Source organism: Brassica napus, chromosome C4 (assembly GCF_020379485.1).
Source record: "Brassica napus cultivar Da-Ae chromosome C4, Da-Ae, whole genome shotgun sequence".
Classification (NCBI taxonomy): Eukaryota; Viridiplantae; Streptophyta; class Magnoliopsida; order Brassicales; family Brassicaceae; genus Brassica; species Brassica napus.
The window spans coordinates 163,589-178,496 of record NC_063447.1 but is presented as its reverse complement, the minus strand read 5'-3'; the positions used below and the strand labels follow the sequence as shown (position 1 = coordinate 178,496).

Sequence of the window (14,908 nt, the reverse complement as noted above, 5' to 3'; positions counted from 1 at the left end):
AGGTTATAATAATCTTATTTAGAAAAGGAAAATGCGCATAGACGAACCGAAGTGGGTTAGCTTCAACGTTCAAAAAATTCAAACTGCTGCCTCGGACCCGAACTTAATCAGGTTGGGAATGCGAGCCTAGCAGGTAACCCCACGTAGAGCGTTTCTGACGGGGACCACGTCGCACAAAGAATTCAACTACGGAGGGTACTACGACCGACGGTTACCTAAGTCAATAGCACAAGCGAATAGATTTTTGACACGTCTCTTATTGACATTTTCTATTTAGTCGTTTTGCATGAGCAATGACCAGGCCCGAGACTTTTATCCGAGATCCGGATTCGATCCGAGATTCGATCCGGATCCGATCCGAAAATCTGGATATCTTGAGAGGCCGAATCCGGATCCGGATAGTAAAATGTTGGATCCGTCAAAGTCGGATCTGGATCCGGATATCTTAATTTTTAAGTCCGGATATCCGGATTCGTAAGTTTTATTAATAAATATTTCACAAATAGTAATATCTATATATATAAATTAATTTTATTTAATATATTTTTATTTTTATAATAGTATATATAAATTTTATGTAAATTTTGTAATATTGTACATAAAAATAATTAAAGACATTATATATATATTTTTAAAAAAATATTGTTAATATTTTATATATATATTAATATTATTTTTTATTTATTTTAAGGATCCAAATCCGGATCCGGATATCCGCCGGATATTACAATTTTTAGAAGGATATCCGACACTCGGATATCCGAGAACTCCGGATCCTGATAAGGATAGTAAAATTATGGATCCGTCAGATAAGGATCCGGATCCGGATATCTTAAAATTGTCTGAATACCCGATCCGTCCCTGGCTTAGCAATCACTCGCCTGAATAATTGAAAACTATATATTTTGAAATTTCAAACTGCTACCTGATCAAAGAGTCGACTAATAAAATATATTTTTGACTTTGGTTATGAAACATAAGAATTATTTGTATATTGTCCTTATGTGTAAACATAATGATTTACTGCATTTACCTTTATAAAAACTTTAGGTGGTTAAACAAAATTGAGGAGAAAGAAAAGAATAAAGAGGAGAAACAGAGCATGTGAGATTCAATCATACTTCCAAGAAGACAGTTTTGATGTTTCGATGCCCCTTTATTTTTCTGGTGAATTAAAGCATCTTTTTATCCCCTAATAATCCACTTTATTCCATTGTTTTAAAGAGATTAACGAAATTTTTTTTATATTTTGTATATATCAACAATGATGATAACAATTATTCTGATTATACTTTCCAAGAAAAAGATAGTACCTAACATGGACACTGCTAAGAAAAGCTACATCTTGCACTATAAAAAAATCATTACTAGAAAGAACTGTTTTAAGAAAAATCATTGTAAATTTGACAAAAAAAAAAAAAAAACTATGCGGCGTCATTTATCCATCATCCTTGTGTTTTTGCACTGGAATCACGACAAGAGAGATGATTAGTCATATTGATTAAAGCATCAAATTACTTAACTTTATTACTGTAAAACATGATATATTTTTGTAGCTTTATATTAGCATATACTGTAGTAAGAGTATTATATCACATGATTCACATCCTATGGAAAAAGAAGAAAGAATTTTTCGAATTGATGATTTCACCGCACTCACATCACATGTAATGCCGATCCGATCCGATCCCACAAACAAACATGGTTGTTAAATCGTATGGAGCTAGCTACTACGTACAGAATGCTGCGATCACATGTTGTCATGACTATGATGCTTCTTCACAAAAGATGTACTTTCGATTCATATGATTCCTTTTTCATACCTTCTTTTTTTATTTGGTTTCCCTTTTTCGGTTTCTTTTTTGTTGTTTAGCTTAATCAGGAATTTCTTCAAATAAAACTCGATATAAAAGAAACATGTATGCAAATGTGTGGATGCATCCACAGAAAATCAGAAATAATATTGTTGCAAGGGAAGACGAGAATGCACGTCGTTAATATTGAAAAATCTTACAGCGTTTTCATGTGTTGGTTTCCTGTTTAGAGAGTTATGCCCTATTCATGTAATGCACACTTTATTTCTACTTCACTTGGTCGCAGGATTAGGTGCCTCAGTGAAAATGAAGATATTTGTTGGATTGAGCCAAGCTGTGTCCCCATATGTTTATTTTGTCTCCCATCTCAATTTTTTCGAGCTGACAGAGTATGATGGAACATAAATGAAAAAAAACAAATGGCGATTAATATTTTCAAATAAACTAGGCGATTAGAGCATTTGAGCTTACAAATGGGCTGAAGAAAAATACTATAACCAAGTGTGGTGAAACTGTCTAGTTGTTAAATGTGGGTTTATATCACAAGCTACATCTTACAGGAGTAACATGAACTAATGAAGTCCAGCTGGTCGACCATCAAAGGCGACTGAGAGATCACAAACTCTCTCTCTCTCTCTTTCATAAAAATATGAAAAGAAACAAAAAAGATAGAGAGAGAGATAAAAGAATCAGTCTTTTACAACGCAAAGAAGATGGCATATTATTTGTGGATCTCTCCAAGTTTCTCTTCTTAAGAAACCACTACGCACAGTCACACATCTTCTGATTTCTCCAACAGAAACATAAAAGCATGTGAGCTGAATCTAAAGGCTTTGTCCAAAAACCTATAACTCCTATTTTGATCTATTCCACCCCAAAAAAAGGGAGTAAATAAACTTCTTTAATTCTGTAAAAACAATCATGTTTACCTCACTAAACCCACACATCTAGTCGTCATCATCATCATTAAAAAAAAAAACAATCTGAAGTATAGAGCTTAGCTATGAAGGTAAGTGAGTGACTAGGAAACGGTGAACCATTTCGAAGCTAGTGAACGTGATAGCTGCAGCAGGCGTTGTTCTCAGGAGATTAGTGGCACATCCTCTGTAAAAACCCCGAATACCATCTTTCTCAAACACTTTCTTTATGCAATCTCTTACCCCGGAGTAACGTTTCTCACTGTGGTGTCCTTGCTCTTGCAGCCTAGCTCGTACCACCTCGTGCGGGTAGGTTAATGTGGAAGCAAATATCTTAGCGATTGAAGAGGCAACTGCTACATCACGAGCATTCAGATCATCGATTGACTTATCACCTGTTGAGTTCACACACTTTTAGCTAATCTCCTCCACAAAGATGTAAAATGGGGATAAGTAAATAAATAAAAGTTAGGTACCTTTGTTGGCCAAGTAGGTTTTGACCATCTCATAAGTAGGAAACTGAATGGCAACGTGACTGATACCGGCTAGTGCAGGCACAAGTCCACTGTACAATCCGCGGATCCCCTCCTCGTAAGCTATTCTCCTTAAAGCAGAGAGTGTACTCTTGTATGGCACTACACCCTCTCTCATTCCTTGTGTCTGAAGACGAATCAATATTCTAAATTTACATCTATGTGTGGTGAGGTTCTATAGGAACAAATGGAAACGCTTGGTACTATTTTTGCAAATACCACATTGTTAAGTAAGACAGGGTAGGGTTGTACTAATTAACAGTTCCTTTATTTTCACTAAAATGAAAAGAAAACGGACCTGGAGTCGAGTCTTGACAACCCAAAGAGGATTAGTGGCAATAGTAGTAGCAGCTCCAGCACCAGAGGCAGCCATTACGTTAGCACCAACGCTGAATTTGTGATCCTTATCTAATTGTATGTTAAAAATAAAGAATATTAACTCCATTGTTGAATGAATGAACCAAAAAAACGGAAGCTAATGAAGCTATAAAGAAATGTTTTTTTGGACTAACCATTTGAGATTGAAAAGCTCTTGAGCTGGTCATACATTGTAAAATAAACCTGCCAAAAAAAAGAAAAGTTACAAGTTGTTTAGAACAAGAAAATCTACTTAAGTTCCTCCAGGATCAAAAGAGGTACAAGAAGAAGTTGAACTCACTCACCGCCCAATTGGAGAGAAGAGCCATGACGGTAGGGGAAAGACCACGGTATAAGCCACGCGTGCCTTCTTGCTTGAAGATCTGCTTAAGACTCCCAACAATTATACTACCTGACCAACCCCAAAGGACAGGACAAGACAAGACAATCATCGGGGTCATGAAACAGAGCATTTTGGTGGGTCATTGGACAAGAAGACAATATATAGAAAAGAACAAAAAAGGAGAAACCTTTGATGTTGGGATGAGCAAGCTTAGGGAGGCCATGAACCTGAAACCTCGTTTTTATAACGTCAAGAGGACACACAAACGTTGCCGCAATTACCCCTACCCCCAATCCCCAATCCCCCACAAACAAAAAGTATTCAGCTTTCTAAATCGAGATAAGTTTACGCAATTTCGTTACTAGATCGGAGAATTACCGGCGGCGGCACCGGCGGCAGCATTACAGAGGACATTTGTGGAATTGGTAGTAGGATGAGAATTAGCGGACATCTCTTGGATCTGAACGAATAAGAAGAGCCTTGTGGAAGATTACTTTCGAAGAAGAGAATGACAAAAAGGTTGATTCCTCTCTGGAGAGGGATATGGCGGCGGCGAAGCAGCGTCGCATGGCCGAGGAAGAGGATCTCGAGTCAGAGTCGGAGTCTTATTTCTCCATCTCTTACGAAATATTCTGAGTCAACGGAGTTAAAAATGAATCTGAAGGAAGATCATATCAATAGTACGACAAACAGAACATGGGAAGAATCTTTAGAGAAACAGAACAGAGCCGTGTTTGTGTTTTTTTTTGTCTGTTCAACGAGAGGAGAGGAGGGAGAGACGACGAGAAAAATTCAATTGTTTTTATTTGATTGGCTCTCGTTTTTCTAAAATAAATTACTAAAATTATTAACGAATCAGAGCCAGACCCAACCAACCAACCAATCACCAAACTCTGGTCCCGTCCCCATGCCGTAAATGCTTGTAATAACTTTTATTTTATTTTTTGCTTATGGATGTGCAGGCTGGGCTTGACTTTATCGACCTCACCTGACCATGTTACTTAAGCCAGGCCTAGTAACATGGGCCAACTAGAACTTCAATGTGGGGTCCTCTTCCCACCTCCACCATCAACTTCTATTTATTTACTAACCCATTATTTTTTGTTTAATGGTTCACAAATATTGACTTTTACTTTGGGCCTATAAGGATTTTATATGCATTTACTGGGTTTCAAAACATTATAATTACAAATTAAACTGTTCAGCTAGGCCTCGGCGTCGGGAGCTGTTTCGGTTTGGTTTATTCGGATTTTCGGTTTTCGGTATTATGCTCATAAATCCTATTTGGATTTTTCTAATATCGGGTTGGATTGGGTTCAGTTCATTCCGGGTTCGGTTCAGTTCAGATTGTAACCAATGTTTAAAATCATCAAAAAATATTTTTTTAATATCTGAAAATTTGACAAAAAAGAATTCAAATTATAAAATTTATTCACAAATCTAATTAAAAATTAGTTAAACTATCACAACTAACTAAAAATTATTCAAATACAAATAAAACAAACTACAAAATTTTTAGAATAATATAAAATATTTAAATTACCTTAACATATATAAAAAAAATTAACTAATTTCGGATATCTTCATATCTTAGTTCGGATTTCAGTTCGGTTCGAGTTATACCCAAACCCAAAAGTACTAAGTTCGTAAGTCCAAATATTTTTGTATAACGGTTTGGATACGGTTTTGATTTTTTCGGGTCGGGTTTATATGGTAGATACTTCGTCTTGGGTAAAAACGTCCAGGCCAAGTCTAAGCCTTGCTTACGGATGATTGCTGACTTCGTACTAGTAGGTAAACTTGGCCCGTTCCGTGTTATAAAACTCACATCATGAATCCAATTTGTATTTTTGTTAAACTGATCACACATTTTTACTTGGTAGTAATTTTCTAAATTCAATGGCAAATGAAAAAAAAAACATTTGTTGACTCTCTTTTTGTTTAGTTATAAAGTTAACACTTTGTCGAATTAGTCTCTCTTTCTTATCTTTTTCTTTTCACTGGCTATTGTGAAACAGTCTCTCTATTCACATTTCAAAAACATAGTGAAACCAGTCACGGGAAAGTGGATATATGAATTACGTAATACAAAGACAACTAAGCATATTAGGGTTGGATGATTAGATTACTACGGAATCATCTCAAATAATATAAACGCAATGCAAAATCATTGAGTCGCTGTATATGATGTAAGCAATGACGGTTCTTAGAGACTTGATGCTTTGGACACAACCAAGTACTCGTAACTTGTACAATGTTCTTATAATTGGTCGGTACTCACAAAATCATAACCACAAGTAAAGATACGATTGTAGTTGGTCAAGCAAACCAAAAGTCAACCAAATACTTATATTATTCGAAAACATTACACTAAATTATTCTCCATGCCAACACCTCATAAATGCAAACCATTTTATAAAAGGTTGGATCCACTATTATTTGATTAATATAGTATTTGATAGTTTCAGAACTGTAACTTTAACACAGATTACAATCACAACTTTAACATCGATAATCCCCATATATATTTTGTTTTAGTGCAACTAAATCGATGTAATTACATAAGAGGTGAAAGTTTTATAGAATCAGCCGAAAGTTTAGGTACGTCGCGGTGTACGAGAGACCCCTGCGCCATCAACATAGATTTGTAAATCTCTACCAGTTTCTTCTCATCATACTCCCTCGACGCTAACCCCGACCCGTACCCATATTCACCGAACCCGTAAGACGACTCAATGACCCGAGAATTTGCGAAGCTCAGCATCATATTGACGTAAGCATCTCGAAGCCACGTTAAAAGCTTCTTAGGCGACGCCTTTTTCAAGACCCTCAGCTTCGGCACTATCTTGATCCTCCAAAACCGTCTCTTCTTGGTCCGATCAAACTTGACTCGCTTCACATTTCTCCCACCAGATTTCGCTTTCTTCGCCGAACCATCAAGCCTTTCGTATCCTCTAGACTTCTGCCAATACCTTATCTTCATCACACACTCTCACCGTATATATGTAATTGTATTTTTTATCTACAGATCTAGAGAGAGAGAGAGAGAGAGAGAGAGAGAGAGAGAGAGAGAGCAGTGGAGAGTTTTAGTTAAAGAGAGGGAGACTTCTTGGTTTATTTATAAAGAGCATGGATCGATGTATTTGCATATTCGATTACGTAAATATCATGCGATATACTTAATCAATTATTTTTATTCCGAAATAACAAAGTCTTTCACGTAGGACAACTTTTAAAGTTAGTAAGCATCTATCGAGTTTCTCATCCGACAAAACAACGAAATTATCATATTATCCAGAATGAAAAGTCAAGACTAGCTTTTAATTAAAAAGCATAAAGAGATATCATACAGCGAGATGATTGCTGTTGCAATAAATGTTTGTAATACCATCAACCCCCTGAACGAATTTTAACCCTTGGATCTCTTTTCGTCCCTTCTGATCACGTGAATTGCACTTTTCTTTCTCTTTTTGGATGATGATTTAATGTTTGTTTGGACCTTCGTTTAATCATCAATTGGGAAAATTTGTTTCTAGTATTTTAATTAGTATATGTCAGCGTATAATAATATGGAATATCGGAACGAAAATTTTGAATGCAGAGAGACTGATATAAGGACCAACCAAAGATGAATGTTCCATGCTGCTTTTTGTGCGCTTATTATAGAATAGGTAACAAAGAGTGTGACGACTGACGAACCAACTACACAACACTACCAACTCCTTGCATGTCACTTCTGTGGTTCCGGAGTGTGCAATGTGCATAGGCCTTACTCAAAGTTGGCCTGTAACTTATTTATGGAAGGCCTAGTGTCTGTATATGCCCATTCTGCTGGATGCCAACAGAAAACTTTATGACTTAGGATGGATCCGTTAAGCAGATCATATTTCACATCCTAGTTAGTTTTATGAAATTTTACATAAGACAAACTTGAACCCAAGAAAAAAGACACATTTTTAATCCACATTAAGAAGATATCCTTATTTAGTTGTTAGCTGATAAAACTGAAACTGAATCCAAACAAAACAAAAACTTAATCAAACTGTATGGAATTAATCTATATGATTTTTTTTTGTCTTTTATGAGATTAGTAGTTGTTTTTATACAAAACAGAAAGAACTCAAACTAAAAACTGGAATCAACACGTATAATAACGTATGCACAGTCTCTTCCTAATTACAACTGTATAAATTAGACATTTTAGATTTAATTAACAATCTCTTGTTTGTGCATGCATGACAGCGTATGTTTAAGGAATCGCTTAAATTTTTTACTGTATTGAAAATGAACAGCTGCCATATTGTAAAAAATAAATATACATATCCAACAGAGTGGTTGTAAAAAAAAAAAAAAAAAACAGAGTGGTTGTATTACTCAATACTACCTAAACGAAAAACAAACAAGTACAGTGAATCCAGAATGGTTCAGGTATCCTAAGCTAGTAGTGAGCTGTAAATGTATATTACAGTTTACTTATATAAATAAAACCTTAATTTTGTTTAAACGTAAAAAAAAAGAACAAAACCTTCATTAAAAAATAACGACAAAAAGACCAAACAGGAGTTCGAGTTCTCCACCGCCTGAATTTCTTTCTGTATCTTTTGTCATTTCTCCTCTAGTCTAATTAACCCCGAACGCTCCGGAGCAAGGGAGAAAATGGCCGGGCAAGGTGGGTATGGATCCGGGTCGGGTCAGAGAACCTACGTGGTTGACCGGAGGACAGAAATCGTGAGCGGTAAAGGCTACGGCGTTGGAGGAAGTAATCAGATCTACGGGACTCAAGATTTTCCTCCGTCTTTGCAGACTCCGCCGGGGGAAGTGGCGGCGCGTAGGAGCAATGCATCGTCGACGAGGCCGTCTTGGGGTGTAAACGATGCAGAGATGAAGAGGAAGAAGAGAATCGCGAGGTATAAAGCATATACGGTGGAAGGAAAAGTTAAATCGACTTTCAAGAATGGATTCCGATGGATTAAGAATAAGTGTCGTCAGATTGTTCATGGTTTTTGACTTTGCTTTGTATTCATTTTTTTTTCTCGGCGAGTTTTGTTGAAGGCTGCCTCTCCCCTCCGTGCATGCGGTGGTGGTTGCCGGCTTTTTAAGAATATGAATAGTGTTGCTCTGTTTTGCGTTCTGATATGGGACTTTAATTTGATTTTACGGTATATGTTATCACATGCATTATGCATTTCGAGTACTGTTTACTCTTTCATTAAGCTTCTGGAAATCGTTTTCACAAACTGAACTATGTGTTATAATCAAGACGAGGTAGGAATTTTTTTTTTCCCTCAGCTGTCCATTTAAATTAGATCAAGTGGTTATACGAGCTGATTTCTCCCAGGATGTCTGATTTATTGATTTATATGAGAAAAATATAGTTTCTGATTTTTCGCTTTTTCGTCCTACTATTTCTACTCCTAAGAATACATGACGGACTATTTCTACTCCGAAAAAATACGAACCAACTACAAGGTAGGAATTAGGGATGGAGAGACTGAATATTCAAAATTTGCAGAGGAAAAAATGTTTTATTTTGTTTTTGATGTGCCAGGCTTATAATTTGTGTCGGATGAGGCTGGGCCATTTTTGTTGAAAACTAGTCTCCTTCGGTTGAAAAAGGCCTTTAAATAACTTGTTCTTTTTTGAACATATACAAAAATTACAGTGAACATTTGAGATTACATTGGATATTGGATTTGATTGATAACCACAATAACAAAACTTCCAAGAGCACATGTTATCTTATTCTTAGTAACCGTAGTGTTACTTTAAAAGAGGGATGCATTCACGCAGAGATTAGTAGTACTGTGATAGATGAACCTTTTATTTTTACTGATTCGTACAAGTGTACCATGCATTGAGCAACTCACATTAGAGAATTTATAAGAGCTGAAAATTTGTAACTCGCATTAGAGAAAGCAAAAACAAGTTCTTTTTATGATTATCGTACGAAAGACCGAGAAACTTGGTTCAAAAGAGTTTCAGAATTAACCAGAACACAAATCTTGACAGACAGACATAAAACCTCATAAACAGCAGGTTCAAATCAGTTATATAAAGTCTATCGACGACTCCTATTCTTCAATCGTTTGGCTTCTAAGAAGAAGCAACGAACGTGTTCAGAATGTTTCTCTTGAGAGTCAACTCATCAGCTTTCACCGGACTCATCGACTGCACCGAAAACACCATTAAAAATGTCAATACAAAAGTCTCTATTGTTTCTAGAATGTAAATAGCTAAAATATATATATATAGAGAGAGACAGAGTAATGATGTTTAGACCTTGCTGAGGACGCGTCCAAGCCGCTCAGCTTCTTTTGTAGCATAGCCTGACCCTTTTTCTATGTACTTCTTTGCGAGTGACGAGTAAAGCTTTCCATACCTATTATATATAGAAAGACCATCATCATTTAAGCTCAGGAATTAAAAGAAACAACCAACCTTATTCGATTTAAACGCTGTTACTACAACATACCTTGCTGTGGAGCCCTTAAGGTTACTAGCTTCCTCTTCAATGCGAGACAAGACTGCCTTCTTCTCATCTTCACTAGCTGCAACTAGCTCCTTTACCAACGCATCTAAGCTTTCAACTACACCAGCCTATATCAAAAAGAGAGATACGAATCAACAAAAGCTTACAAAGTTTAGATTGAATTATGTGATTCTACAAGAGACATGTTTTTTTTTTTTTTTTAATTACCTTTGAAGTAAGCTGCCCTTTACTGTCTCTGCTGGTCCCAACTTTATCATTGATGAAGCTTACAAAGTCATCCAAGTCCCTTCCACCGTCATAATCCTGACCGGCTTTGTTGTCCTTTGGGAAGAACTTTAATGTTGGGAATCCACTTACTCCATACCTAGGTGTGGAACAAAATAATTAAGATATACATCCTTCGGTTCTACGAATTTAATAAAGTGATATCCGTAATAGTAAAACATCCTTGTCCAACTTACTTCTCGCCAAGGCTTTTGTGTGCATCAGCATCCAAGTTGGCGATGACTACACCTTCTTCCTGCTTAAACACCGTGGCTACCTTTTCATATACCTGACGGATAAGAAAAACATACAACAACAAAATTGATAAGAATGTGAAAGTAGACTATTGTTATAACAAGAGTAGACAAATAGTTGAGAGAGAGTATACAGGAGCGAGGGACTTGCAGTGGCCGCACCTGGAAAGATTTAAACCTCAGAGATTAGAAAACGGCATGAAAAGCAAAACCATGAGACGTGAAGAAAGAGATAGTAGTAATAGTTACCATGGGGCATAAAACTCGACCAAGACATCTTTGTTCTGATCCAGTACAATCTCATCGAAGTTATCAGGTGTTAACACAACTACATATTGTGGAACTGCAGCCAATTTGACGTTGGTACCTGAGAAACATATTTGTTCAGCAAATAAGCAAGTTGTTTGCAACATAGGTGTAAGTACACAAGAACGGTTATGACTGAGGATTAGAAACAAGAATTTTACAAGAGTAAAAATGACCCTATATCCTAATGCAATGTTGAGAGAGTGGTGCCATTCAATGTGTATCATCATAGAACAAAATCCCCAAAAACAAATGATAAAACATTTCACAAACTTAATGTAACTCATAAATCATGGCTAAACATTAGACTAGCTTTAGCTACTAGTATGATAAAGGAGGGAGGGAGAGTACCTCCTTCCTTGTTGACAAATTCAGCCAAAGCTTCAGCATTACGTGGACCCTCGTACCTGTTAAATAAAATATACAAATAAGAAAACTGTCTATCCAATAATAGATTAGCTTCAAGAATCAGATTTAAAAAAGAAAGAGTTGGTGCATACTTTTGGGGTTCAAGAGAGCCTTTAGGAAACCACTTAATAGTGGGATATCCACTAACATCATACTTAGTGCAGACAGTCTTATGCTCATCACAATCCACCTGCAACAAAACAATATACACACACACAAGTTACTAATAAGTAAGAATCTCAAATCAATCTGTATTTCTTGAGACAATGACCTTAGCAATCAAGACAGACTTGGCTTTCTTGAAGCTTGCAGCAAGCTTTTCATACTCTGGAGCTAGTTTCTTGCAGTGCCCACACCTATTTAATCAACCACACTTTTAATCAATCAGTAACTATACTCCATTCATCGATTTCAAATCATGGATCCACAAATCAAAAACATTATCAATCCCACGAATCTAACAGTTAAGGATCTCATGAAAAGCTAGAACGATCGAAAGGAATGATCCAATTACCAGGGAGCGTAAAACTCGACGAGGGCTCCTTTATCTTTACCAACCTCCTTCTCAAAGCTATCCTCCGTCAACACAACCACATCGTCCGCTACAGCTGACACCACCAGCAACGCGACTAAGGCTAAACCAAACCAGATCTGAGATTTCGCCATTCTTCCTTCTTTCACGTACGTTGGAGTTAGCTGAGATATTTGGTAGAAGTGCGCTCTGGTATTAAAAACGTTTCCCTTAGAGAAGAAGATACAGAAAAATGAGTTAAAAAAAAATATCAAATGATGACATGGCGTGATCTGGATCGACGATTTATTCATAATTTATTACGAACGGTGATCGATGGTTCTTTCTACGTGGCCTGGTTACATGTCCGATGATGACTGGTTTGCCCACTCCACATCTTTCACGGAGAAGACAAGCGAATAAGTCTTTCCCAAATAGCTAGGAAGACCCTCAACTTCATATATGTTTTGATATGCGCCTCTACTTTTAAATTTCGTAAAATCTAACCCCCCAATCGGAAAATCACGCCCCAGCCCGGCCTCGTATTCTAATTTTCCCGGGCTTGCTCTGGCATACATAGAAACTGATATACATACATGTTCAAACATTAATTTATGATAGCTAAGTGTCAACTAATCCTAACGTTTAAGATAAAAACTTGTATTTTCGACATTAACATATTGAACGTGCATGGAACTAGCTTGTTAAACAAATATAACATGCATGAGCTGCATAAAACCAATCCTACGTTTTATCACGAACTAGCTCGATTGAATTTCCCATTCAATTTGTTTTATTCTTTTGTGGAAACAATGTACGTTCCTACACTTACGTATAACCTAAAAACTGGCTTAGCTTAACCCGAAAACTTTTACTCACTGAGCTTGTCTCACGGGATGGACACTACAAAAATTATTGTTTTTACATCATTTTCTAAGTTAGTGTACACGTTGATTTTATACGTTTCATAAATGAAATTCAAAACAGGAGTCTTGAGAAATTAATCCAAGCCATATATTAGTAAGTTTTTCTTGAGTTGCTTATGACAAAGGGTCGCACTAAGTTTACAACTGTGAGAAGAGTCACCATAAGTTTTAACTGAGAAAAAACATACTTGCAACCGAGAGAAATAATTAGTAACATTTCTAACCTTTTGACTTTATAATTTGATGACTTTTGACTAAAACTTAAGAAATGTGGAACCTAAAAATGATCCAAAGACTATCACTTTATTTTCTCTCCTCAAGTCTTGCATCCATTAACACTATTTTCTTTACGGAAACATCGAGTTCGGGATGGAGCTTGATTCGGTTCTCTGTAACTCGCTGATCAGCTTGTACTCAAAATCCGGAGCCGAGGAAGTTTTCAAGAGTATGGATAATTTCGGTGTACACTACAGTGTACAATACACTACAGTGTACAATGTGGTGTACACTTGATGTACATTGCGGTGTACATGGTGTATGCTTCAGTATACGTATACACATATGTGTACACATTGGTGTACACTCTGATGTACACGGTATACACTTCAGTATACGTGTATACATAGGTGTATATTTGGTGTGCTTCCCCAGTATACATATATATTTTACATTGTACACCCTACTGTACGCTACGGTGTAGATCTAAGTGTATGCTACATTGTACACTACAGTGTACGCAATGTTGTACACTACAGTGTACAACATAGTGTATGCTATGTTGTACACCCAAGTGTACCCCCATGTGTATGCTAGTGTACACTGTGTACACTCACGTGTACACTACAGTGTACGCTCTGATGTACACCCTAGTGTATGCTACGGTGTACACACTAGTGTACGCTACATTGTACACCCTAATGTACGCTAAGGTGTACATAGCACGACGTTTATGCTTTAGTGTATGCACCAGTGTATGTTCACGTGTACACTCCAATGTACAACGGAGTGTACACTATTTTGTACGAGGGAGTGTACACTAAGTTGTTCAGAAGAATGTACCCAATTGTATAGCTCGATATATACTATGTTATACACCGGAGTGTACACTGTGTTGTACGACGGACTGTACACTAAGTTGTACAAAGGAGTGTACCCAATTGTATAGCTTGATGTACATTACTTTGTACACCTTAGTATACACTACGTTGTACACTACAGTGTACGCAAAGTTGTACACTACAATGTGTGCTATGTTGCATACTACGGTGGTGTACACTACAATATACGCCTGGTGTACACTCATGTGTATGCCCCTGTGTACGCCCATCTGTATGCTAGTGTATGCCCCGATGTACGCCGTGTACGTCCAAGTGTACGCTCTAGTGTACGCTCACGTGTACACTATGGTGTACGCTCCGATGTACAATCTAGTGTACGCTAAGGTGTACGACGTGTAGCTCATGTGTACGCTCTATTGTACGCACCAGTGTACACTCACGTGTAAGCTACAGTGTACACTTTGATGTACACCATATTGTACCTTACGGTGTACATCCTATTGCACGCTATGGTGCACACTCCGATTACACCCTAATGTACGCTATGATGTACACCCTCGTGTACTGCATAGTGTATATTGTACACTACGTTGTACAACAGTGTGTACCTTATAATATAGCTCGATGTATATTACTTTGTACACCTTAGTGTATGCTACGCTGAACACTATGATGTACGCGATGTTGTGCACTACAATATTCGCTATGTTGTATACGCTTCGTGTAT

At 37.0% G+C, this 14,908-nt stretch overlaps 4 protein-coding genes across 5 annotated transcripts; 1 reads left to right on the top strand and 3 right to left on the bottom strand.

Annotated features, from left to right (window-relative positions):
• Positions 1 to 2,696: 2,696 nt before the first annotated feature.
• On the bottom strand, positions 2,697 to 4,780 carry LOC111213515 (nicotinamide adenine dinucleotide transporter 1, chloroplastic). Of its 2 annotated transcripts, none has more exons than XM_022715289.2 (7): positions 4,343 to 4,780; positions 4,152 to 4,247; positions 3,927 to 4,033; positions 3,777 to 3,825; positions 3,563 to 3,672; positions 3,208 to 3,391; positions 2,697 to 3,126 (listed from the first exon to the last, which is right to left on the bottom strand). In XM_022715289.2, the coding sequence occupies exons 1-7, from the start codon at positions 4,413 to 4,415 to the stop codon at positions 2,816 to 2,818; spliced, it is 930 nt and encodes a 309-aa protein (XP_022571010.2). In that variant the 5' UTR covers positions 4,416 to 4,780; the 3' UTR covers positions 2,697 to 2,815. The 2 variants fall into 2 exon arrangements, with proteins under 2 accessions (XP_022571010.2, XP_048610429.1); XM_048754472.1 differs by having other exon boundaries at positions 3,208 to 3,401; positions 3,573 to 3,672.
• A 1,467-nt stretch (positions 4,781 to 6,247) lies between these two features.
• LOC106394894 lies at positions 6,248 to 7,306 on the bottom strand. Its single transcript, XM_013835438.3, has one exon. The coding sequence runs from the start codon at positions 6,945 to 6,947 to the stop codon at positions 6,522 to 6,524; it is 426 nt and encodes a 141-aa protein (XP_013690892.2). The 5' UTR covers positions 6,948 to 7,306; the 3' UTR covers positions 6,248 to 6,521.
• A 1,173-nt stretch (positions 7,307 to 8,479) lies between these two features.
• On the top strand, positions 8,480 to 9,121 carry LOC111205127. Its single transcript, XM_022700531.2, has one exon. It carries the CDS (start codon positions 8,621 to 8,623, stop codon positions 8,969 to 8,971), a length of 351 nt encoding a protein of 116 aa, XP_022556252.2. The 5' UTR covers positions 8,480 to 8,620; the 3' UTR covers positions 8,972 to 9,121.
• A 754-nt stretch (positions 9,122 to 9,875) lies between these two features.
• Positions 9,876 to 12,571, bottom strand: LOC111213513 (protein disulfide-isomerase like 2-1-like). The gene is made up of 11 exons (XM_022715287.2): positions 12,201 to 12,571; positions 11,958 to 12,042; positions 11,779 to 11,876; positions 11,630 to 11,685; positions 11,222 to 11,339; positions 11,107 to 11,134; positions 10,916 to 11,007; positions 10,662 to 10,818; positions 10,437 to 10,561; positions 10,244 to 10,343; positions 9,876 to 10,132 (listed from the first exon to the last, which is right to left on the bottom strand). The coding sequence occupies exons 1-11, from the start codon at positions 12,509 to 12,511 to the stop codon at positions 10,058 to 10,060; spliced, it is 1,245 nt and encodes a 414-aa protein (XP_022571008.2). The 5' UTR covers positions 12,512 to 12,571; the 3' UTR covers positions 9,876 to 10,057.
• Between the last annotated feature and the right edge of the window lie 2,337 nt (positions 12,572 to 14,908).

Bases quoted from the DNA above. Each gene is read 5' to 3' on its own strand.
- LOC111213515 (XM_022715289.2), bottom strand. From the start codon at position 4,415: ATGTCCGCTAATTCTCATCCTACTACCAATTCCACAAATGTCCTCTGT. The intron at 4,034-4,151 runs GTTTCTCCTTTT...GGGGTTGGTCAG, and splicing joins TGCTCATCCCAACATCAAAG to GTAGTATAATTGTTGGGAGT. The intron at 3,127-3,207 runs GTACCTAACTTT...TGAACTCAACAG, and splicing joins AACCTACTTGGCCAACAAAG to GTGATAAGTCAATCGATGAT.
- LOC106394894 (XM_013835438.3), bottom strand. From the start codon at position 6,947: ATGAAGATAAGGTATTGGCAGAAGTCTAGAGGATACGAAAGGCTTGAT.
- LOC111205127 (XM_022700531.2), top strand. From the start codon at position 8,621: ATGGCCGGGCAAGGTGGGTATGGATCCGGGTCGGGTCAGAGAACCTAC.
- LOC111213513 (XM_022715287.2), bottom strand. From the start codon at position 12,511: ATGAATAAATCGTCGATCCAGATCACGCCATGTCATCATTTGATATTT. The intron at 11,008-11,106 runs GTATACTCTCTC...CTTATCCGTCAG, and splicing joins ACTGCAAGTCCCTCGCTCCT to GTATATGAAAAGGTAGCCAC. The intron at 10,819-10,915 runs GTAAGTTGGACA...TTCCACACCTAG, and splicing joins CACAAAAGCCTTGGCGAGAA to GTATGGAGTAAGTGGATTCC.